The 25345-nt window shown below is 41.6% G+C and overlaps 1 protein-coding gene across 2 annotated transcripts in view; it reads left to right on the top strand.

Moving 5' to 3' along the window:
- The first annotated feature begins 1899 nt into the window (after positions 1-1899).
- NRDC (nardilysin convertase) overlaps positions 1900-25345 on the top strand; it is a 94557-nt gene continuing 71111 nt past the window's right edge. For both annotated transcript variants that reach the window (XM_055254758.2, XM_055254760.2), the window contains exon 1: positions 1900-6179. In XM_055254758.2, coding sequence (XP_055110733.1) covers positions 5839-6179 — 341 coding nt within the window. In that variant the 5' untranslated portion in view covers positions 1900-5838. The remainder of the gene's footprint in view (positions 6180-25345) is intronic.

Consider the following 25345-nt stretch of genomic DNA (forward strand, 5'->3'; position numbering starts at 1 on the left):
AGTTTCCTATATAATAGTTATACTTTCACTGGGTACAGTGGCTCATGCCTGTAATCCCAGGATTTTGGGAGGCCGAGGCGGGCAGATCACTTGAGCCCTGGAGTTCAAGACCAGCCTGCACAACATGGAGAAGCCCTGCCTCTACAAAAAGTACAAAAAATTAGCTGGGCATGGTGGTGCATGCCTGTGATTGTGGTTCCAGCTACTCGGGAGGCTGAGGCAGGAGAATCACTTGAGCCTAGGAGGCAGAGGTTGCACTGAGCCGAGATCATGCCACTGAATTCCAGCTTGGGTGAGAGAGCTAGACCCTGTTTTCAAAAAGGAAAAAAACAAAACATAAAAACAAACAAGCAAAAAAAGTAATAGTTTAATTTACCTGTTTCCTCTGAGGAATACTCTTTATAATACAAATGAGAGATGGTAACTTTCCAAATTATTTTAAATAGGAAAACAATACTTCTGGTTTGGAAGTCCTGGCTATGCCTATTGGTCATTTTTGAGTTTCACTTGAATAGGTATTTATCTTTATATCTGAAGACACCAGACTAAAATACTTCTGAGATCCCTTGCCAAATCTTATATTTTATATATCTAATCTGAAGCTTCTTTTTCTTTGAGGCAGAGTTCAATTCTCCTGCCTCAGCCTCCCAAGTAGCTGGGATTACAGGCATGCGTCACCCAAGTAGCTGGGATTACAGGCGTTACCATCACAGCTGGCTAATTTTTGTATTTTTAGTAGAGACAGGGTTTCGCCCTGTTGGCCAGGCTGGTCTTGAACTCCTGGCCTCAACTGATCCTCCCGCCTTGGCCTCCCAAAGTGCTGGGATTACAGGCATAAGCCACTGCACCGAGCCTCTGATCTGACACTTCTAACATGTGCTGTGGGTCAGAATTGTATTGGGCTCAGCATCAGAGGTATTTTTCCTGTGATCACACAGGTTTTCTTCTTAACACCCTGGTAGTTCCTTCTCAGTCTCTTTTGTGAGTTCGTCCTCTTCTGTAAGTTCCTCAAGGCTTTCTCCTTGGGCCCTTTTTTGACTTCACAATCTCAGTGGAGGTGATCTCATTCAATAAGCTTTGGTTACCACCTAGAAACCAACAAACCTCAAATTTTTATCTCCAATTTAGGTCTCTTTTCTGAGCTTCAGACCTGATCTTCATCTGTGTGTCTCACAAGTAACTCAAACTTAACATGTCCAAAACTGAGCTAGTATACTCTTCTCCTATCAAAACTGCTCCTTTTTCAGAATTTCCTGTTTACTGAGTTACTGGCACCATCATCGATCCATGCAGAAAACCAGACAGCAGGAAGTTATACCTAACACTTCTCTCCTTATTCTCCCACATCAAATCAATCACTACCTAAAACTGGGCAATTCTACTTCCTGAATACATATTATTTATCTACATCTTTCCATCGCCACTATCACTCCTCAAATCCAAGGTATCATCTTCTATTGCCCATATTACTTCAGCAGCCTTCTAACTGCTCTCTTTTCTTCCAGTCTTGCCTTTGCCCCCACCATCCAATATTTTTCATACATGAGCCAGAGTGGTCTACTTGGAAAACACTTGTGATCATACCCTCTCTTTCCTTTTGTTCAACCATTATTTACTGAGTACCACAGTGTGCCAGAAATCATTCTAGAAGCTGGGGATCCAGTGATATATAAAATAGATAAGGCAATGACCTCTTACTCATAGGAAGGTTCTGTATGATCTCAACCATGGACTCCTTTCCTCTTTGCTTCCAGATTAGTACACTACAATTTAGCCATACTGACTTGCTTTCTTAGGGCTTTTGAACAAGTATGTATATTCCTACACCCAATTCCTATACATTTTTCAAATGTTAATTTACATTTCCCTTATTTACCATTTTTTTTTTTTTTTGAGTTGGAGTCTCGCTGTTACCCAGGCTGGAGTGCAGTGGCACCATCTTGGCTCACTATAACCTCTGCCTCTCGGGTTTAAGTGATTCTCCTGCCTCAGTCTCCCGAGTAGCTGGGATTACAGATGCATGCCACCATGCTCAGCTAATTTTTTTTTATTTTTTTATTTTTAGCAGAGACAGGTTTTCAACATGTTGGCCAGGTCTCGAACTCCTGACCTCGTGATCTGCCCGCCTCTGCCTCCCCAAGTGCTGGGATTACACAGGTGAGCCACCACAGCTGGCCTATTTCCCTTCTTTAGAGAAACTCTCTGACCAGTCTAGGTCCCTTTGTATGTATCTTTCCAGAACTACTCACAATTATAAATTTAAAATTTGTGTGTTTGTTTAATGTCTGTCTCTCCCACTCGCTCTCTTTTATGTTCCAAGAGAACAGGGAAATTTCTTGTTCATCACTGTATTCCCAGTTTCTGGCACGTATCACGAGCTCAATTTGTTGGTTGAATGAAGAATGGACTGCCTCACATGTGCTATGGAGTTAGAACTGTATTGGGCTCAGCATCAGAGGTATTTTTCCTGTGCGTGTTACCATATTTCTACAGTCTGGTAACCTTTAAGATTCAGAGACTTTTATTTTTATTTATTTTTTGGGGACGGAGTCTCACTCTGTCGCCCAGCCTGGAGTGCAGTGGCACAATTTCGGCTCACTGCAACCTCCGCCTCCTGGGTTCAAGCAATTCGCTGGCTCAGCCTCCTGAGTAGCTGGGATTACAGGTGCCCGCCACCACACAGACTTTTTTTTTTGAGACAGAGTCTCGCTCTGTCGCCCAGGCTGGAGTGCAGTGGTGCAATCTTGGCTCACTGCAACCTCCGCTAGAGACTTCTTTTTAAAGCAGCTCACACTCAGGATGCAATTTTTGTCTCTTTTTTTTTTTTTTTTTGGAGACAGGGTCTCACTCTGTCACCCAGGCTGGAGTGCAGTGGCATGATCATGGCTTGCTGCAGCCTTGACCTCCTAGGCTCAGGTGATCCTCCCACCTCAGCCTTTCAAGTAGCTGGGACTACAAGCATGCACCACTACACCCAGCTAATTCTTTGTATTTTTTGTGGAGACAGGTTTTCTCTATATTCACTGGTCTCAAAATCCTGGGCTCAAGTGATCAACCTTCCTCGGCCTCCCAATGTGCTGGGACTACAGACACATGCCATTGGATCCAGCCCATCTTTGTATCTAGTTAGAAAAATTTAATTAAAAACCACTGCTGTGAGCTAGGTGCACTAGTTTATGCCTATAGTAATCCCAGTGATTTGGGAGGCTGAGGTGGGATGATGGCTTAAGGCCAGGAGTTTGAGACCAACCTGGATAGACATAGTGAAAACTCATTTCTAAACAAACAAACAAATAAAACCAACAACAACCCACTGCTCTGAAGAAAGGAAGTCTAGTGGAGTTGCTTAGTTTAAAAAGTGGTAAGTTCTTGAAAAGATGTATGGAAACAAACTGGGATATTTGAACAATATTTTTCAATTTACCTCATCTAATGCTCCAGTTTAGGTTCCATCATTTTCTACCTGAATCATTGTACCCTTCCTCCCTAACTCCTTATCTTCCGATCCCATACAATTTGTCTTCATTGCATTCATTGTTTTTTGTATATGTGAGACAAAGTAGCAAACATAGGAAGCCATGTCTGCTCATTCTGTTTACCAGCAGAATTTCACAAACTCTCTTGCCAGCAGAATTTCACAGCCTCAGTGACTGCGCACAGCCCTCCAGAATACCCTGAAGATAAGCAGGATACAGCACAAGTTCCCATGTCTCTTGCCTGAATCACTGCATTTTTAGAAAAGATAAATCCAATGATCCTTGACCTTGCCTCTTCCTGTACATTTCTGACAGGATTAATGACTATGCCTCCATGATCTATAAACATGTGTATTCTCCCACCTAAACCTTCATGAGATTTTGCTCTAGTGTAACTGCTGGGTACATTTTTTTCTTTTTTATTAGAGACAAGGTCTTGCTCTGTCACCAGGCTAGCGTGCAGAGGCACAATCATAGCTCACTGTAACCTCAAACTCAGGAGTTCCAGCAATCCTTTTACCTCTGCCTCTCCCGTAGCTAGGACTACAGGGATGTTCTACCACGCCTTGCTTTTTCATGTGTGTGTGGAGACAGAGTCTTGATATGTTACACAGGCTGGTTGTAAATGCCTGGCCTCAAGCAATCCTTCTGCCTCAGCCTCCTTAATCACTGGGATTACAGGCCCAGCCTTTCTGAGCATATTTGATTTAACTTCCAGGCACATGCAGAGCGGCCACCACCTGTGTAGAAGCTGCGGGCTGAAACACTGCTTTGGAGCAGTCTAAAAAAAACTCTGACTCTCCCAGGTGGCAGTCCTCAGTAAGACTTCTGAAGAAAGCTAACTTGAATTATTTAAAAGCCTGATTTACTTTAGTTGACATATGTTACTGTTCCTTCCCATTAGAATGCAAGCTCCTCCAAGGCAAGGCTTTAAATTTTTGTTGTTGTTTAGACAGGCTCTGTGTCAACCAGGCTGGAGTGCAGTGTTGCAATCACGGCTCACTGCAGCCTCGACCTCCTGGACTCAAGCATTCCTCCTGCCTCAGCCTCCTGAGTAGCTGGGACCACATGCACGCATCACCAAGCCTGGCGAATTAAAAAAAGAATTTTGTAGAGACGGGGGTCTCACTATGTTGCCCAGGCTGGTACCAAATTCCCAGGCTCAAGCAAACCTCCCGCTTTGGCCTCCCAAAGTACTAGGATTACAGGTGTGAGCTATCACGCCCAGCCTAAGGTAAGTTTTGTTTTGTTCATGGTTGTATTGCTTGCATTTGGAACTCAGAAGAGGCCTCGAAAACCTCGAAGATACAGTAACTATCAACACATCTCCCTGCTTCACGTCTTTCTCCGCTCATTCATATGTATGAGCTAGGATCTCTTACCCCACGGTGTCAGTATAGTGCATCTTACTAATTTCGGCTGCTTTTTAGCTTTCATTTATGTTCGTATTTCCGTCACACTTTACACTGCTCACCAAAGACCACTGCTAGCGGGAAAAACTGGGAAAGGAGACTTGAAGGCAGCAGACGCTGTAGCTACTCGATAAAAATTGGCCGAATTTAACAGGCTGGAGGAGCTAAAAAATGTTTTCGCACAGAATAGTGAGCACATCCAGACTGGTCTTTTTAGCACTTTCTTACGCCTTGAGGATGAAACCCCACCACTGTCGGGCCGACTGTAGGATAGCGAAGAGCCAATTAGTATTTGCGGCGCTTGGGAGCAGCGATCATCCGGCGGGTGTAAGAAAAGACTTCCGGCGTTCTGGTTTTTTACGTGCTGAGTCACAACCGAAGGCTCGCCCCGGGTCTGAAGGGTAGGGTACCCAAACTATGACACGAATGGGAAAATTTAAAACTTTGAAATTAATTCTCTGCACTCGTTTCTCAGTTTTCTTATTAGGGGAATATTTTTCTATGACACGCGGAGCACTACTTAGTGGTTGCCACAAAACACTCCCCGCGTACGTCATAAACGCGCCGGATGCCCTTTTCCCGTCGTCCTCCGCGCCACTCTCTCCGCCTCTTCTCCCTTGCCCCGCCCACTTTGGGTTTCGAAATGTTCGCTGGCTGTTCCGAGAATCAGTCCGGGTCACGTTGGTTCCTCTCCTTTCCTGTTCTGATTGGTTGCTTACGTGAGCGTGACTACTTTCTTGCCTCATAATTGGCTGAAATCAGTAGCGTCATCGGCGGCCGGGAGGGCGGAGGGATGAGGGAAGTCGGCGTGAGGGAGACTGGGTTGGGGGAGGGGTTCAGGCCTGTTCCCCGCGGCTGCGGCAGCACCAGCGCCGGCCGCCACCGCCTCTGGAACGCGGAGGAGGTGGGTCCCGGGAAGCGGGATGTCCATCGCTCCAGTTTGGTGGTGAATGCTGAGAAGAGTCACTGTTGCTGCAGTCTGTGCCACCCGGAGGAAGTTGTGTGAGGCCGGGCGGGAGCTCGCGGCGCTCTGGGGAATCGAAGCGCGGGGTCGGTGCGAAGACTTTGCTGCTGCCGGACCCTTTCCTATTCTGGCCATGCCTGGAAGGAACAAGGCGAAGTCTACCTGCAGCTGCCCTGACCTGCAGCCCAATGGACAGGATCTGGGCGAGAACAGCCGGGTTGCCCGTCTAGGAGCGGATGAATCTGAGGAAGAGGGACGGAGGGGGTCTCTCAGTAATGCCGGGGACCCTGAGATCGTCAAGTCTCCCAGCGACCCCAAGCAATACCGGTGAGGGAGGAGGCTTGCAATGGGGAGGCGAACAGTGTGCCGGTTTCTCTGTCGGTGCCGCCGTCACTTCTTGTCTCCATGTCTCCCAGTGGAGCAACAGGGCACACTTTCCACCCCAAATGCTTCCTTGGGTGGAGGTGGCAAGCGTGATTAGAGGCTTCCCTGTGGTGTCAGCTGGGCAAGTGGGAGATCTTGGGTTCTAAGATGTCAGAATGGGAGAAGCTTTTCGAGTCATTTGAATACAGTCGCTAAAGCAAGAATGGAAGTTTCTTTGAGGAACGCAGCCTGAATGGTGAGGGAGTCTTGGTATTATGTTACCAGGAAAGGTTGACGGAGTTGGATACTTTAATTTTGGAGGACAGGGTATTTAAGGGGCGTATTATCACTATCCAAAATATTTGAGGGACCCTTAAGTGGTAGGTGAAACTAGTGGACGAAAGTTACCAGAGGATGGTGTGGCTTCAGTAAAGTAACTTTGCATCATACTTGGTCTAAGTTGAAGTGGCTTGTTTCCGTGGGTAGTTCTCCGTTACCAAAATGGTTGGGCGACCTCTTCCAGGAATATGTTAGAGAGGACTTGGGTCTCAGTTGGGTGAGTTTCTTCTAATCTTGAAATTCTCTACTTTTGGTTTGTGCAGGAGTCCTCTAAACATTTCTAATAATTGGTGATTCAGTCCCCACCTGAATTATTTCCCTCAGAGGTAGCTTATTTCATGGAGTATCAAGACTATGATGTATCTTGTGTGTGTGCGTGCTTGTGTTTTAATAAGAGTCTGGGTCTTGCGATGTTGCCCAGGCTAATTTCAAACTCCCGGGCTTAGGGAATCCTCCTGCCTTGGCCTCCCAAAGTACTGGGATTACAGGCGTGAGCCACTGTGCCCGGCCTGGACTTTGATGTATTTTAAATAGAGTTCATATTGTCCAATAACTTCGTTGAACAGGTTGAGGAAATTGAGACCCAAAGAGTTTGCTTCTTGCTCAGAATCACACAGCTAAATAGCAGAGCTGGTATGATGACCCCTACTATCTGACACCAAATTCAGTGTATCATTTGCTGATTTTTTTTTTTTTTTTTTTTTTGAGACGGAGTCTTGCTCTGTCACCAGGCTAGAGTGCGATCACTGCAACCTCCGCCTCCTGGGTTCAAGCGATTCTCCTGCCTCAGCCTCCCCAGTAGCTGGGACTACAGGTGCTCGCCACCACGCCCGGCTAATTTTTTGTATTTTTAGTAGAGACGGGGTTTCACCATATTGGCCAGGATGGTTTCTATCTCTTGACCTCATGATCCGCCCGCCACTTCTCCCAAAGTGCTGGGGTTACGGGCATGAGCCACCGCGCCCAGCCCATTTGCTGATTTTTTACAAAGTTCTTGCTCAGGTGAATTGAAAGCTGAAGGATTCTAGTTCTAAATTTGTTATAAGCCCCTACAGCATTAGCGCAAGAAAGAACTTTATAGATAGTCTTTTCCACTTCCCACCACACGTCTTTGACAGATGACACTTAGCTCCAAGTCAGGACCAGCCTAATTTCTCCTTTCACTTCAAGTTTAGATATATTTTCTCCAGGCTGCCAGAGTCAAGAGATCTTTATAAGTGAGCTAAACTTTCTTTCTCATCAAAGATGTGGTTGTACAGGTTGAGTATCCCTAATCCAAAAATCCAAAATGCTCGGAAATCCAAAACTTTATGAGCGCCAACATGACACCACAAGTGAAAAATTCCACAGCTGACACCTTTGCTTTTTGATGGTTGGTTCATGTACACAAACTTTGTTTCATGCACAAAATTATTAAAAACATTGTATAAAATTATCTTCAGGTTATGTGTATAAGGTATATATGAAACATAAATGAATTTTGTATTTATACTGCGTCCCATCCCCAAGATAACCTCACTATGTATACGCAAATATTCCAAAATCCAAAAAAATCCAAAATTTGAAATACTTTTGGTCCCGAGTGTTTCGGATAAAGGATACTCAACCTGTATTGGCAATGTATAAATGAGCAAGTTGAAAACTTGATAAAAGGTGCTTAGTTTTTGCCTTCCAGATCAAATGTTCAATAATGGTTTCAGGGTTTTTTCTTGCCTATATAAAGTTATATAATAACTAATGTTTATGGAGTCTACACTATGTTTCAGCTACTGTTGTAACTGTTTTAGATGTGTTATTTCATTTACTGACCTCATTTTTGGTAAATTTGTTTGATAAATACCTGTTAAGTCCTACTGTGTGCTAGGCACCAAGCTAGATTAAATATTTTCTGAAACTTGGTCAAATATAATGTAATAAATAACATGTTAGTCTGGGTGAATATACAAAAATGATTGAGCCAGTACCTTCCTTCAGGGAGCTTACAATATTAGAGAGGGACACAGACACATAAAAAAAAAAAATAAAGGCTGTTGTGGTGGCTCATGCCTGTAATCCCAGCACTTGGGGGCCGAGTTGGGAGGATCACTTGAGCGCAGGAGTTCGAGACCAGCCTGGGCAACATAGTGAGACCCTGTCTCTACACAAAAAAAATTAGCCGGGTGTGATGGTGTGTGCCTGTAGTCCCAGCTACTTGGGAAGCTGAGGTAGGAAGATTCCTTAGCCTGGGAGGTTGAGGCTGCAGTGAGCCATGATCGTGCCACTGCACTCCAGCCTGGGTGGCAGTGAGACAGTCTCAAAAAACAAATAAATAAAATTAGGGCATTAGAGTTTTATAGAAGCCATAATGGAGGTATGTCCTAGATATATTGAGGAATGAAATACGTTGATAAATTCCACCGGGGGAGAAAGGAAAGACTTCAAAGAGGAGATAATGCTTAAGAGTTGTTCTTTGAAAATTGTTGCGTTTTTGTCTTTATATGGCTTTTGCCAAGTCATTGTCCTTCTTAGTGTCTCAGCTTATTTTAAAAACGAAGGGGGTTGGTTAGAACAGCAGTGTTTTTCAATAACCCTCCCCTTTCAAAAGAGCAGTTCTTCCGTATTACCTGTTTTATATACTGGAGTTTCAATTAGACTTTTGAAGAAAATATGTTATTAGTTTAAAATAAAGGTGGAAAACCTCAGGACTAGGTGATCTTTAAAGACTTATCCAAATTCAATTCTATGAATTTTTGTAACCAGGAACACACTTAGATGCATCTGCAGCCCACAGAGCTGAATTATCCTTCCAGATTCTGCTGAGATATTCCCTCTGTGAAGTCTTTCTAGGCAGAACTAATTCCTCCTTCCATTGTATTTCAGTAGGATTTTGTACATGATCCATTACAGTATATAGCATCATATTATATATCTTTTGAATAAGTACCAGAGGAGGACCCATTTAGAGGAATATTATGGTGAAATAATACCTTGAAAGATTTACCAGTCTGCATTTATTAATAGCCTGCGGAATTTTACTTCAGCATATGTGTAATTTGTATTCCGGGTTTTGAAATGTTGGGCATATTTCCAGGACACCTATTATGCTTTTATAGGGATCTGTATTAAATGCTTACGAAGTATTGATTCCCTTCCCTTCTGGAAGGGTTAAGGGACTTCAGGTTGGGAATTGATATTCAAATTTTTATTGGTGTTGAGTGGAAATTCTAGTTGGGCAGGATTAGTAGTGGTGTATTCTATTTATTTTTTATTTTTATTTTTATTTTTGAGATAGGGTCTCACTTTGTAACCCAGGCTGGAGTGCAGTGGTGCCATCACGGCCCACTGCAGCCTCGACCTCCCAGGCTTAGGTGATCCTTCCACCTCAGGCTCTCCGGTAGCTGGGTCTACAGGCACGTGCCATCATGCCCAGCTAAGTTTTTGTAGGGATGAGGTTTCGCCATGTTGTCTAGGCTGGTCTCGAACTCCTGACCTCAGATGATCTGCCCTCCTTGGCCTCCCGTAGTGCTGGGATTACAGGCACAGGTGAGCCACTGCACCTGGCCTGGCCGTGGAACATTCTGAATAGTAAATTTTAACAATGAAGAACACTTAACGTTAGGTATTTTGGATTGACTAAAACAAGTGCAGAGCACTTTCCATGTTTAACCTGCTTATAAAAAGACCTGTATTTCTATGGAGGAGGAAAGAACAAATGAAAAGGTATGTAAACTTCTTTTTTTTTTTTTTAACGATTAAAAAAAATTTTGAGACAGGATTTCAATTCATCGCCCAGGCTGGAGTACAGAGGCACCATCACAACCTGCCCCACCATGTCCGGCTAATTTTTGGGAGGCCGAGGCAGGCGGATCACGAGGTCAGGAGATCGAGACCACGGTGAAACCCCGTCTCTACTAAAAATACAAAAAATTAGCCGGCCGTGGTGGCGGGTGCCTGTAGTCCCAGCTACTCAGAGAGGCTGAGGCAGGAGAATGGCGTGAACCTGGGAGGCGGAGCTTGCAGTGAGCCGAGATTGCGCCACTGCACTCCAGCCTGGGCGACAGAGTGAGACTCCGTCTCAAAAAAAAAAAAAAAAAAAAAAATGGAGGTAGGGGGCGGTGTCTCACCAAGTTGCCCAAGCTGGTCTCGAACTCCTGACCTCAAGAGATCTGCCCGCCTGTGCCTCTCAAAGTGCTGGGATTACAGGCGTGAGCTACCACGCCCGGTCAAAAAGGCATATAAACTTCTGAAGGGCAAGTCCTTCTAATTTAAATTTTGGTCAGACTTACAAGTGAGGAGATGATTATCTTAATAAATTTTCAGGCTGGGAGTGGGGGCTCACGCCTGTAATCCCAGCACTTTGGGAGGCGGAGGTGGGTGAATCATCTGAGGTCAGGAGTTCAAGACCACCCTATCCAACATGGTGAAACCCTGTCTCTACTAAAAAGAAAAAAATTAGCCAGTTGTAGTGGCAGGCGCTTGTAATCCCAACTACTTGGGAGGCAGAGGCAGGGGAATCGCTTGAACTTGGGAGGCAGAGGTTGCAGTGAGCTGAGATCGTGCCACTGTATTCCAGCCTGGGCAACAGAGCAAGACTGTCTCAAACATAAATACATAAATAAATAAAATTTCCATATATTATAGAAAATAATGGGTGGGTGTATGCTGAATAAGTACAGGCTATTTCTGAATATTATGTTGTTTACTATTGTATGCTGTTGAACAGGAGGAGGATCACAATTCAAGTGAGTGGAACAGTTGCATTGAGAACACTAACATTTGTTGGCTTCCTGAATAGTTTGCTAGTGAAGTGGCTCACTTCTGAGCAGAAGGCTTTTGCTCACTTTGGCAGCACGTATACTGAGCAGAGAAGCCTTATACAAATCTGAGGTATCAGAAGAAAACTATATACCAGAAAAGAAGAGAACTTTTTTTTTTTTGTATTGGATGGGAAGAACAGGTTTATTTGTTGATATTTACAATGAAAACTCCTGGAACAGTAATGCTTCAATACGTGAGCCAGTAATTTCATTTGTGTGTGTTTCATTTCACATACACACAGACACACAAATATTGCTAAAATGATCACAAAATCTCACAGCTACGAAAGAAATCATTATGACTTCCATGTGTATAAATTCCATGAGATTGACAACAATTCCTTAGTCTGATACAAATGAACAAATGAATCTAAATCTCTTTTTTTTTGCACTCCCACTTGTAAAGGTAACCTAGGTGTTACTTCACGAGGTGCAAACTCATTTAACAAAGTAAGCGCTTTTAAGATTGAAATATGTTAAGTCTTATGAATACTAGTATAACTTTAATAAACATATCTTTTGTCTCTTACTGTTCCTTAGACTGATTTCCTTATTTTGTTTTGTTTTGTGTTTGAGACAGTCTGGCTCTGTAACCCAGGCTGGAGTGCAGTGGCATGATCTCAACTCACTGCAGCCTGCGCCTCCCAGGTTCAAGCCATCCTCCCCACCTTGGCCTCCTAAGTAGCTGGGACTACAGGTGCACACCATCATGCCCAGCTAATTTTTGTACGTTTTTGTAGAGTTGGGTTTCGCTCTGTTGCCCAGGCTAGTCTCAAACTCCTGAGCTCAATCAGTCCACCTTGGCCTCCCAAAGTGCTGGGAGTACTGGCATGAGCCACTGCACTGGGCCTGACTGATTTCTTTAATGTGGGCTGATGGGCTAGTAAGAATAGAAAGAGTATATATTGTTTCTAACTGAAATTGTGTGTGTGTGTGTGTCTGTGTGTTTTAGGAAAATAAGATTTAGTGTTAAAAAGCTCTCTGTTGGCCAGGTGCAGTAGCTCACACCTGTAATCTGCCTCTGTCTCAAAAAAACAAAAACAAAACAAAAAAAGCTCTCTGTTTTTCTGGCTGGGCGCAGTGGCTCACGCCTGTAATCCCAGCACTTTGGGGGGCTGAGGCTGGCAGGAGTTGAAGACCTACCTGGTCAACATGGTGAAACCCTGTCTCTACTAAAATACAAAAATTAGCTGGGTGTGGTGGCGGATGCCTATAATCTCAGATACTGGGGAGGCTGAGGCAGGAGAATTGCCTGAATCCGGGAGGCAGAGGTTGCAGTAAGTCGAGATCGTGCCCACTGCACTCTAGCCTGGGCCACAGAACCAGACTCTGTCGCAAAAAAAAAAAAAACAAAAAACAAACAAAAACGCCCTGTTTTTAAAAGAACTGAATGATGGTAAAAGCTCTTTTGCTTTTAAGCTTATGATCTGCTATAGGAGAGTCAGGGAGCAGATACTGAAACTGAAATGCATTAAATATAATAGGTGCTAGAATAGGGATATGTAAAGTATGACTTTTTGTTTTGTCATTTGTGTTTCTAGTTTGCTATCTACTGGTTATGTGACCTTTAGCAAGTTAACTAATGTCTCTAAGGCTAAAGATCTTCATAAGGACACAGAATAAGAGTAACCTGTAAACAATTGAAATTGAAAAGGAGCAGTTGGGAAGCAGGTGATAGTGGCTTTTTTTTTTTTTTTTTTAATGAACCAGTGGAGGAGAATGCTTGAAGCAAGGAGTGATGATAGATAAAACTGAGAGGTCAAGTAGTACTAGGACTGAGTCTCTTTTGGAGACTCAATAAATTATTACTGGTGAAAGCAGTTTCAAAGGAATGGTATGGAGGCAGAAACCAGATTGTAGTGGAGAGTGAGAAATTGATTGATTGAGATGGAGTCTTTCTCTGTCACCCAGGCTGGAGTGCAGTGGCGTGATCTCGGCTCACTGCAACTTCCACCTCCCGAGTTCAAGCAATTCTCACGTCTCAGCCTCCCAAGCAGCCGGGATTACAGGCATGCGCCACCATGCCCAGCTAATTTTTGTGTTTTTAGTAGAGAGGGGGTTTCATCATCTTGGCCAGGCTGGTTTTGAACTCCTGACCTCAAGTGATCCGCCTGTCTCAGCCTCCCAAAGTGCTGGGATTACAGGCTTGAGGCACCACGCCCGGCCAAGAGTGAGAAATTTTGAATGGTGAGGTACACATTGTTTGGTTTTAAAGGGGAAGGGATGAGAAGAGATTTTAGGATAAAAACAGTACATTGTAGCAAGAGAGTTTTTTTTTTAAGATGAGTAAGAGGTGAGCATGTCTTGCTTGAGAAAAAAAGAATCAGTAGAGAAGTTGAAGATACAGACAGTAATAGATTACTAGTAATAGTAATAGATTCTTAGATAGTTGTGAGGTGACAGGATTAATCTTAAGAACATACCCAGAGAGACTCATTTTAGAGAGACGAGAAAATGTCTTCACTTAAAGTGAAGGAAGTTGTAATGAGTGTGGATGCAGGCAGTGAAAACTTGAAAGGGTGACTTTCCCCTCTTATTTGTAAAGTAGTCATTGAAATGTACTTAGGTGGTCCTCTGGGAAACTAGGGGAAATAGTGGGATGCATAGGGGAAGCCTTGAGTGTGAAGGTTTGAAATGGCTAATGTAGTAAATGGGTGAAGTATATACGTGGTAAATACTAAGAAAATCTGTGGGTTCTTGAGCATGAAAATGATAAAAGTAAAGCAGTAGTTTAAATCCATAGGATGTGGCAGACTGGTTTAAGAATCAGTTATAATTGTGTGTTGACACAAATGGTACTAGTCTTTCTGTAGCTGATGTGTTCCCCTCTTCACTTTTCTTTTTGCTTTCCACTTAATTCACTTTAAATGTTTGCTAGGCTAAATGCCCATGAGTATGGAGATCATGTCTGTTTTATTCACTCAAGGTCCAGTACATTTTAGGTTCTCAAATAACATTTGTAGAATGTATGAATGTATGAGTGCTTACATGCCAGGCATTTCCACAGAACTCATGGGGATATTTTGCCAGAAATTTCTTAGATTAAAATTGTATTCTGAAGCTGGGCACAGTGGCACATGCCCGTAATCCCAGCTACTTGGGAGGCTCAGGTGGGAGGATGGCTTGAGCCCAGGAATTTAAGACTAGCCTGGGCAACAAAATGAGATCCCTCCATCTCTTAAAAAAATTTTTTTTTTGGCCGGTTTTAAAGCAGTTGATTTTCAGAGAAAATGAATGTGGACAGGTTACAGAGGTGCAAATAATACAAATACTACAAATGCATATGCTGATATTGTATATTTTATGTGGAAGCTTGTGCTTAACATAGTAAGCACTCAAATGTTAGCTATTACTGTTTTTATATGTTTACAGTTATTGGATAAGGCCATGAATAAAGCTTGCTTTGTAGCATTTTTTGTAGTAGCAAAAAGTTGGTACAACTTTATTTTCCATTGGTTGAATAAAGATTAAATTATGATACAGTTTTACAATGAAAATAATACATAGCTATAAAAAAGGATAGGTGATTTTATATATTGAAATAGATCTCCTCTGATTTATTGTTGAATGAAAACTACTGGCAAAACAAAATGTATAATTCCATTTTTAAAAGGAAAAAACATTACTGTTATATGTTTACTTAAATTATAGTTTTTAACGTATTCATATATATGTACAGAAATGATTATGGATGGTATTCAGCAAGCTTATTTAAGGAAGGAGAGATTTAACTTTTGTTTTATTTATTTTTTAGTAATTACAAGAAGATAAGTGTTAAATAACAATAAAGAAGTATTATGTGGTCATCATAGGGAAGGAACTTTAGATAAAAAGAAAATTTAAGAATTCCTGGCTGGGCGCTCTGGTTCATGCCTGTAATCCCAGCATCTTAAGTCAAGGCAGGAGGATCGTTTGAGATCATGAGTTTGAGGCCAGCCTGGGTAACAAAACAAGACCCTACCTCTACAAAAAATTAAAAAATTAGCTGGACTTGGTGGTGTGCACCACCAAGCTGGTGTGGTCCCAGCTACTTGGAAGGCTGAGGTAGGAGGATGGCTTGAGCACAGGAGTTTGAGGTTGTAGTGAGCCATGATCACACTGGTACACTCCAGTGTGGGCAACAGAGTGAGACCCTATCTCAAAAAAAGAGAATTCTCCATAATTATTCTACCCTGCATTAACCAATGGTAACATTTTAAATAATTTCTATGCCTTATTTTATTTTTTGAGATGGTGGCTCACTCCATCTCAGGATGCAGTGCAGTGGTGTGATCTCAGGTCACTGTAACCTCCACCTCCCAGGCTCAAGTGATCCTCCCACTTCAGCCTCCTGAGTAGCTGGGACTACAGGCACGCACCACCACACCTGGCTGATTTTTGTAGAGACGGGGTTTCATCATGCCACCCAGCCTGGTCTCGAATTCCTGGATCCTGGAGTCAAGTGATCCTCCTGCCATGATCTCCCAAAGTGCTGGAATTATGGGCATGAACCACTGTGCCCAGCCAGACAGTACTGTTATTACATGATAGATTTAAGTGCTATTCTATGAAAATACATTACTGAGCAGGTACTAAGCAGTAATTAGAGTATAAATGGATTGTATTCTCTCATTTTATTCCTTCTAACAAACTTCTCATAATTGCAGGTAATGTCCAAGGCCTTCTATTTTGTTCTTAACGTTCTATCTTCATCTTCATCTTCTGTTGTGCTATTTTGTGCTCCTTTTCTTGGCACATGTTTTGTTTGGTCATATTTGCTTTTTGAATTCATGCATGAGTATCTCCTCTCTTTTCTCTTTTCCTTCAATTGTCCCTTCCCACATGTAGTTAGTGACTCTTGTGTGGCCCTCTAGCAATGTTTTTTTTCCAAGCGATTTCATATTTTTGTAGTTATTACTTGTCTTTCCACGCTATTATGTTGAAATTTTTGAAGGGAGGGAATTTGTTTCTTTGAGTCTTTGCATACCTTCTCTTCTGTTACTAATAAATGAATAGTCTGCACTCCTAAGACCTATCTCTACTCTCCAGTTGTGTACTGGATCCCATCTCCTTACACCTTTTATGTTCCACTAATTATTCCAGCAATTGTTCTCCTTCCATCCTGCATCATCAGTTTGTCTTTTACTGGATCATCCCCAGGAGCATACAAATATGCTGTAATTGTTTCCATCTTCAGGAGAAAAAATTTCTTTATTCTGTATCCCCTTGGAGCTATGTCCTTCTAGCTATTCAGTTTCTCTGGTAACTCTGTAGCAAAACTTGTTGAGTTATCTGTACTTGCAGATTGTAATTCATCTGTTCCCATTATTTCGTAAGCTCACTCAGAGTAGACTTCTGCCACTATTGTTACACTGAAATAGCTAGTTCAAGGCCACCAATATCTTTACATTAGTCAATTCTCAAGTTATCTTACTCAACCTATCAGCATCATATTGCATAGTTCACCATTCTTTCCTTCTTGAAATGCTTTGATCAGTTGACTTTCAGGTCACCACTGTTTGTAGTTCTCTTTCTGCTTATTCACAGATCTCTTCTCATTTCCCTGACTTCTAAATTTTGGATTATCTAGGGCTCAATTTTCAAACTTCTCATCTACCCTTACTCCGTATGTTGTCCGGTCTCATGACTTTAAATATCAGCCTGTATAAAATAAGTTTTGTTTTCCTACCTCCATGTTTTTTCTTACTCTTTTTTTTTTTTTTATAGCACTTATTGTCATTTGACATAAATTTACTTGTGCATTGTCTTTCTGCTGCACTGGAATGTTTCATCACAAGGGCAAGGAATTAGTTTTGTTTACTGCTTATATCGCCAGTGCCTAGAATAGTGCCTGTTTTAAACTCTTGCTTCTATTTCTGTCTTCTTCCTTTTCTCCTTTGGCTTGTTACATAAGGATATACTTTTCAGTCTTTTTTTTTTGGGGGGGTTACTTTATTTCTTGCTTTTTGTCTGGATCAAAACATAATGTTTAGGCTGGGCACAGTGGCTCATGATGCCTGTAATCCCAGTGCTTTGGTAGGCTGAGGCAGGAGTATTGCAGGAGCCCAGGAGTTTGAGGTTACAGTAAGCTATGATCACGTCATTGTGCTGCAGCCTGAGTGACAGACTGAGACTCTGTCTTTGAATATATATATGACATATATGTATATATAAAACATACATATATATAGAAACAAAACCTTACAGATACAGTTGAAGCCCTCTTTATATTGCCTCTTTCCATTACTTTCTCTGCCTTCTTTTTTCAGTGTTAACCATTATCTAAATTTCATGTATATACCATACTATTTCTATCTATAGTTGTATACTTTTTATTAAACATACTTTTTAAACAGTATATATCATTGTTTTTGCATGTTTTAAAGCATTATAGAAATATACATTTCTATAATGTATTTTGTCATTGAAATGACATTAGATGTCTCATAATCTTTTTTTTTGGTTTAACATTGCTTTTGAGATTTATCCATGTCAATAAGTGTAATACTAGTTATTTGTGTTAACCAATGTTTAATATTTTGTTGATGAATACATCATTATCTATTTTCCTATTGTCATTTGGTTACAATTTTCTGTTATATTTCATTTTATGACTATGCCACAATTTAGCTTTTTTCTTTTTGTTTTTCATTTAAGTTGTTTCTGGCATTTCAGAGGACTGTCTATGGTTCCTTGTGCACACATTTGAGAATTTATCTAGGGCACATACCTATGAGTGAAATGATACCTATAAGTGAAATGACTGGGCATACTCATTTTTAACCTCACTAGATATTACCATTAGTACTCTTCTAATGGGTTGTGCTCTTTTACATTGACACCAATAGAACATGAGAGTTCCTGCTTCTTTACGTTCTTACATTTTTAGCAGTTATTGATATTGTTAGTTTTTTTCTTTTTTTTTTTAAAGATAAGGTCTCACTCTGTTGCCCAGGCTGGAGTGCAGTGGTGGAATCATAGCTTACTGTAACCTAGAAGTCCTGGGCTCAAGGGGCCCTCCTGCCTCAGCCTCTGGAGTAGCTGGGACTGCCACCACATCCAGCTAATTTTAAAAAATTTTTCTTTTTTTTTTTTTACTTGAGATGGAGTCTTGCTCTGTTGTCCAGGCTGTGCAGTGGCGCGATCTTGGCTCACTGCAACCTCCGCATCCTGGGTTCAAGTAATTCTTCTGCCTCAGCCTCCTGAGTAGCTGGAACTACAGGTGCCTGCCACCATGCCCAGCTAATTTTTTTTTTTTTTTGTATATTTAGTAGAGATGGGGTTTCACCATGTTGGCCAGGATGGTCTCGTTCTCCTGACCTCCTGATCCGCCCTCCTTGGCCTCGCAAAGTGCTGGGAATACAGGTGTGAGCTATCATGCTTGGTCGATATTGTTAGGTTTTAAAAAAATTACTATCTGTGGAAAATTGTATTTCTCACTTTTTTTTAAAGGCTAGTCAAAGTGAAGCAGTGGGAGTGGAGAAGGCATCATTTAGTTGTGAATACCACTGTACTCAGATCAGCGTATATTTTTCTTTCTTAAAAAACCTTTTTAGGCTGGGCGCAGTGGCACATGCCTGTAGTTCCAGCACTTTGGGAAGTCAAGGTGGGCGAATCACCTGAGGTCAGGAGTGCAAGACCAGCCTGGCCAACATGGTGAAACCCCATCTCTACAAAAATACAAAAATTAGCCAGGCATGATCATGGGTGCCTGTAATCCTGGCTACTCGGGAGGCTGGGGCAGGAGTATCGCTTGAACCCGGGGAGGCGGAGGTTGCATGAGCCATGATCGCGCCATTGCACTCTAACCTGGGTGACAAAGCGAGACTCTGTCTCAAAAAAGAAACCGAAAAACTTAAAAAATTTGTATTTCCCCTTATTACTAATAAGATCAGGCATTATTGCATACTTTCTAGACATCAGGATTTCTCCTTTTATGAATTGCCTGCTTTTCTGTTGGGTTTTTTCTTTTTATAAATTTGACTTGTAAAAATTCATTTTATTTTGAATGCTAATTTTTTGTTGATTATATGAGTTGCAAATGTATTCTCTAAGTCCATAGCTTATGTTTGCTCCTTGTTTATAAAGTCAAACATTTAATCAGTTATTGATCTTTTATGGTTTGCACTTTTTGTATCTTATTCTAAAAATTTTATTATAGTTTTTTACATTAAAAAATCTAATTTTTTTAAGACCAGGTCTCACTCCGTCACCCAGGGTGGGGTGCAGTGGCATGATCTCAGCTCACTGCAACCTCTGCCTCCTGGGCTCAAGTGACTCCCACCCCAGCCTCCTGCGTAGCTGGAACTACAGACATGCACCACCACGCCTGGCTAATTTTTGTATTTTTAGTAGAGACAGGGTTTTACCATGTTGGCCAGGCTGGTCTCGAAGTCCTGGCCTCAAGTGATCCGCCCTCCTTGGCCTCCCAAAGTGCTGGGATTATAGGTGTGAGCCACCATGCCTGGCAAAAATCTAATTTTATTACTGTTTAAAAAAATATGGATAACCAATTGTCCAGTCATACTTTTAAAAAAGTATAAATCCCAGAGATCACCAAATATTTTCTGTTAAAGTTCCAGCTAATAAATACTTTGGGCTTTGTCAGTCAGGAGGCGAAATTGAGGATATTATGTAAGTACTTGTATATCAAAAAAGAAAATAAATTTCTGCAAATTTTTGGTGAAAATTTTTATGAAATTCAAAATATAGTATGTTTTTTGGTAATACAGTTCTAGTAAGAATGATGGAATTGTTTTTATTGGGATAACATTTTGCTTTATTGGGATCAAAATTAAGTGTTCATCAGTCAGTTGCCAATGTTCATCTGTTAAATCTGATTTGCAATGAGATTTTACATATCTTATCTTCGAAAATGTCTTTCCACATAGCTAGGTACCGCCAATATATTAATATTGAAATACTAATAGCAATCTATGAGTACAGATGGTCTGTAATTTATGTTGGTTCAACTTAGGGTTTTTCCACTTTCCATGGTGCAAAAAAGTGATATGCATTCAGTAGAAACCGATCTTTGAGTACCCATATGATCTTTCTGTTTTTCACTTCAGTGTTGTATCAGTAAATTACATGAGATATTCAACGCTTCATTATAAAATAGACTTTGTGTTGGATGATTTTCCCCAGCTGTAGGCTATGTAAGCATTCTGAGCATGTTTGAGATAGGCTAGGTTAAGCTATTGATGTTCAGTAGGTTAGGTTAAATGCATTTCCAATTTACAATATTTTCAACTTAAGATGGGTTTTTCAGGACCTAACCCTGTTGTAAGTCGAGGAGCATCTGTATGTGACTTTAATTGAGCATATTCATTGCTTGGAAAACATTTATATAATTCTATTAGATTCTTCTCATATTTTTTCCTTTTAACATTATTACAGATTAAATAGATCGAACACTATAGATCAGTCACTTCCAATTAAATTAGGTGGGATCTCCTCAATTGCACAGTTAATCAGACTTTGAAATATGGAAGTTTCTTTGTGGTTGCAACAAGGTCTGGAAGGCACTGCTGAAACTATAGTTTGTGGGGGAATGGAGGTATTGCTTCTTGTTTTAACTTTTTATAGCACAGGAAGTATATGAAGTAGCTTGCCATTACTTGTGATTCAAACATCATTGTTGATTGAAATGACTTAAATACTGTTTTGTCTTGTAATTTTAGGTTGAATTCATTAAAGAAACATTATTAAATCTGCACCAAAAGCTAATTTTTTTTTTTTTTCTTGAGACAGAGTCATGCTCTGTCACCCAGGCTGGAGTACAGTGGTGCAATCTTGGCCCACTGCAGCCTCTGTCTCCCGGGTTCAAGTGATCCTTCTGCTTCAGTCTCCCAAGTAGTTGGGACTACAGACGTGCGCCACCATGCCCAGCTAATTTTTGTATTTGTAGCAGAGACGGGGTTTCGCTGTGTTGGCCAGGCTGGTCTTGAACACCTGATCTCAAGTGATCCGTCTGCCTTGGCCTCCCAAAGTGCTGGGATTACAGGTGTGAGCCACCATGCCTGGCCTCGTTTTGAACTTCTCTGAAGAAATTCAACAGTGATGTGATACTTTGTTTTAAATTTTCTACTTTTTCTGGTTATTGCTTGTTTTTTTTTTTTTTTTTTCACACAGAGTCTCACTCTGTCATCCAGGCTAGTGTGCAGTGGCCTGATTTTGGCTCACTGCAACCTCTGCCTCCCAGGTTCAAGCGATTCTCCCGCTTCAGCCTCCCTAGTAGCTGGGATTATAGGCATGTGCCACCACACCTGGCTAATTTTTGTATATTTAGTAGAGACAGGGTTTTGTTGTCCAGCTGGTCTCAAACTCCCGGCCTCATGTGATCTGCTTGCCTTGGCCTCCCAAAGTGCTGGGATTACAGGCATGAGCCACTGCTCCCGGCCTTTTTTTTTTTTTTTTTAAGACAGGGCCTCCTCAGTCTGTTCCTAGGCTGGAGTGCAGTGTCATGATCATGGCCCACTGCAGCCTAAACCTCCTGGCTCAGGCGATCCTCCCACCTCAGCCTCCTGAGTAGCTGGCACCACAAGTGTGTGTTACCACCTCGGGCTAATTTTAAAAATTATTTGCAGAGATGAGGTCTCCCTTTGTTGCCCAGGCTGATCTTGAACTCCTGGGCTCAAGCAATCCTCCCACCTCAGCCTCCCAAAATTCTGGGATTACAAGCATGAGCCACCACACTCAGCCTCTTTTTTTTTTCTTTTTTAGAGAGATGATCTTACTGTGTCACCCAGGCTGTACTGCAGTGGTGTCATCATAGCTCACTGCAGCGTCGAACTCCTAGGCTCAAGTCATCCCCCCGCCTGTGCCACCCAAAGTGTTAGAATTACAGGCCTGAGCCACTGCTTCTAGATGGATGTTTTTTATTTGGGGCAAAAGCCCTATATATATATGTATGTATTTTTTTTACTAATTCTAAAACTGCTAACCCAAGCAGGACAAAATTTAATTGAATACCAAGAAAATAACCATGCCAGATTTTCATGCTAAATCAGCTAATACTAACATTGTTTAGATACGCAATTTGAATGAACTCCATGGTCCAAAGTCAAATTACCTATGATAACTCATTCTAATAAACAGTTCTATGCATCTAAATTGGAGAGACAAAATTGGCATTTAGGAGGATATTAAGTCCAGTGTTATCCATGGACTCATGGAGAACCTGGACCCACCTGGCCCTTCCTGAGTCGTCAAAGTTTCCATTACTAAAAGCTCTGCAGTCAGTGACTCATCACAGACGAGACTAAGTAATCCCAATTGAATATAAATGTGTACGTGTGTGTGGCAAATGTTCTAAATGCGAAAATGGTTTATGACCAGTGTTTGGTTTGTCAAACCCATAATCAATCCTGGGAAGATAATAAAAACTTCAGGTATATTTCTGCCCTGGTGGGCCATTTAAACATTTATAGAGGTATTTTCTTCACTTGTCCTTTTCAGTGTATGTTTTCTGGTGGTACAGAATCTTTCTCATGTGGCCAGGCACAGTGGCTCACCACTTGTAATCCTAGCACTTTGGGAAGCCAAGGCGGGTGGATTGCCTGGGCTCAGGAGTTCAGGACTAGGAAACATGGTGAAACCTCATCTCTACTAAAATTAAAAAAAAAAAAAAAAAAAAAAAAAAAAAGCCAGGCCTCATGGCACGCGCCTGTAGTCCCAGCTACTCAGGAAGCTGAGGCACAAGAATTGCTTGAACTTGGGAGGCGGAGGTTGCAGTGAGCCAAGATCGTGCCACTGCACTCCAGCCTGGGCAACAGAGCAAGACTTTGTCTCAAAAAAAATAAAAGAAGAAATTTGATTATCTCTGTGGCAGAGTGAGACCCTGTCTCAAAAAAAAAAAAAAAAAAAAAGTAATACCACTTGGGCAGCCGGGTGCAGTGGCTCACGCCTGTAATCCTCATACTTTGGAAGGCCAAAGTGGGTGGATCACCTGAGGTCAGGAGTTTGAGACCAGCCTGGCCAATGTGGTGAAACCCCATCTCTGCTAAACATACAAAAATTAGCTGGGCATGGTGATGCCCGCCTATAATCCCAGCTACTCGGGAGGCTGAGGCAGGAGAATCACTTCAACATGGGAGGCGGAGGTTGCAGTGAGTCAAGCTCGCGCCACTGTATTCCGACTTGGGCAACAGATCGAGACTCTGTCTCAAAAAAAAAAAAAATACCACTTGGAACATCTTTGTGCATATAATTTTTCATACTCTGGACAACTTAATTGGGAAATATTAACAAAAGTAGAATAATTACGTCTAATTAATAAAGATGTTTTTAAGGCTGATACTGTCCCACACTATCTCTCTTGTAATATTCTAGCTACTATATTATAAAGGTGGTGATAAGAAGAGAAAGGAAGGTTCTTGTAGGTAGCACTTCTCTGTTCCTTATTATTCTAGACACGTAAGTTTATACTGTGAATAAACATATTTTTGGTTTTGATTTAAAGTCACCCCCAGAAAAGTAATAGTAATTGCAACAGGAAGACCAATTGGAAGAAAACTTTTACTTTCTACTGGGGATGAAAAAGTAGATAGAAGTAAACTCTCCCGGTGACCAAGATGTATGTGAAATGCCATTTTAAGCTAGCTATAGTGGCCAGAAGGCACTGGGAGAGTCGAGTAAGAGAAAGAGGTGGCAGTCTCTACAATGAGCTAAGTGCGGCAGCAATGAACACAGGGGCAGCTATGAGTGTGAATGATAGACATAAGTCTGTATACAACTGTAGTTAAACTGTCTCCAGATAAGAAAGTTCTAGAGCAACTATCCTGTATTTTTGAAGAAAAAACAATTCTATCTGGGGAAGTTTTATTCTTTAGGAAGAAAAACTTACGGAATAGGAAAATCAATCCTATCTAAATCAACCCTGACTAGTCAACCCAAGTCAACTCCGAGTATATCTGAGGTGAAAGATGAAGCATGCTGATGGGTCTCAAATCCAATCTTGTATGAATAAAATAAGCATCGGGGAAGCATAGATGTCATCTTCTAAGGCAAACATTCTGAGGATCTGGCAGCATAAATCCATCAATTAATTTATAATATAATTGGACACCACTATGGCCAAAGTGAAAGACACGGGCAAATCTGGATCACCTTACAATTTTCAAGATACCTTCAAGATCCCTCTTGTCCTGTTATGGCTGAGGGAAGCAGTGATGGGAGTAGGCACCATAGTCTGTAACCCCTCCCCTTCTGTCTCAGTACAGACAAAGCAGATGAGCTGGGGCTCTGGTAATCTCACACAGTTTACTTCATGCCAATTTTTACGCTCCATGAGATCCAGGTAAACAGAATGCTATGCATCTCCTACATCTAACTACATCATTTCTAAATACTTAGAAATATTTTAAGTTTTAATACTTAGAAGTATTTTAAGTTACCGTAAAGACTTTGAAACTGTGACACAGTTACCCTCCCCCCTGATGTTTTTCCTGGTCATCCTGGGTCTCAAGTAGCCACATGGCACCCAAGATGGGTATGAAGGGCAGGTCCTGTCTGAGTCCTGAATTTACGCACCAGCTGTAGACCTCATGACAGAAGACAGAAATGGGAAGACAATGCCTGGAGGGTGGAACCCTCCCAGAATAGCCAGGAGGCAAAGCTAGGGCAGGGGAAAAGGGGATATATTGGGCTTGATTCTGCCTTGCAGCTGGTGGCCTAGGCATTGAGAATGTGTCCTTATGTCTCACTGTGGGCATACATCCAGACCTCTGACTCCAGAGGCTCAAAACCAAAAACAATCAAATCAAGCAAGTATCAAATTATATTTAACTGATAATTTTGAAGCCATTTCTATTTTAGTAACAATTTAAACCTACCTTTATTTACTAAATATTACATACACGTAACACATATAGACACAGACACAAAGTCAGAAGCAGATATTATAGGTTTCATAAAAGATTCTCATTTGCTGGCTTTTAAATAGTTTTTCTTTTCCCCATTCAGACTATCATTCTTCCATTACTTGTTTCATTGCCCTAAGCAGTTGTTAGCTAG

Source organism: Symphalangus syndactylus, chromosome 12, assembly GCF_028878055.3.
Source record: "Symphalangus syndactylus isolate Jambi chromosome 12, NHGRI_mSymSyn1-v2.1_pri, whole genome shotgun sequence".
NCBI lineage: Eukaryota > Metazoa > Chordata > Mammalia > Primates > Hylobatidae > Symphalangus > Symphalangus syndactylus.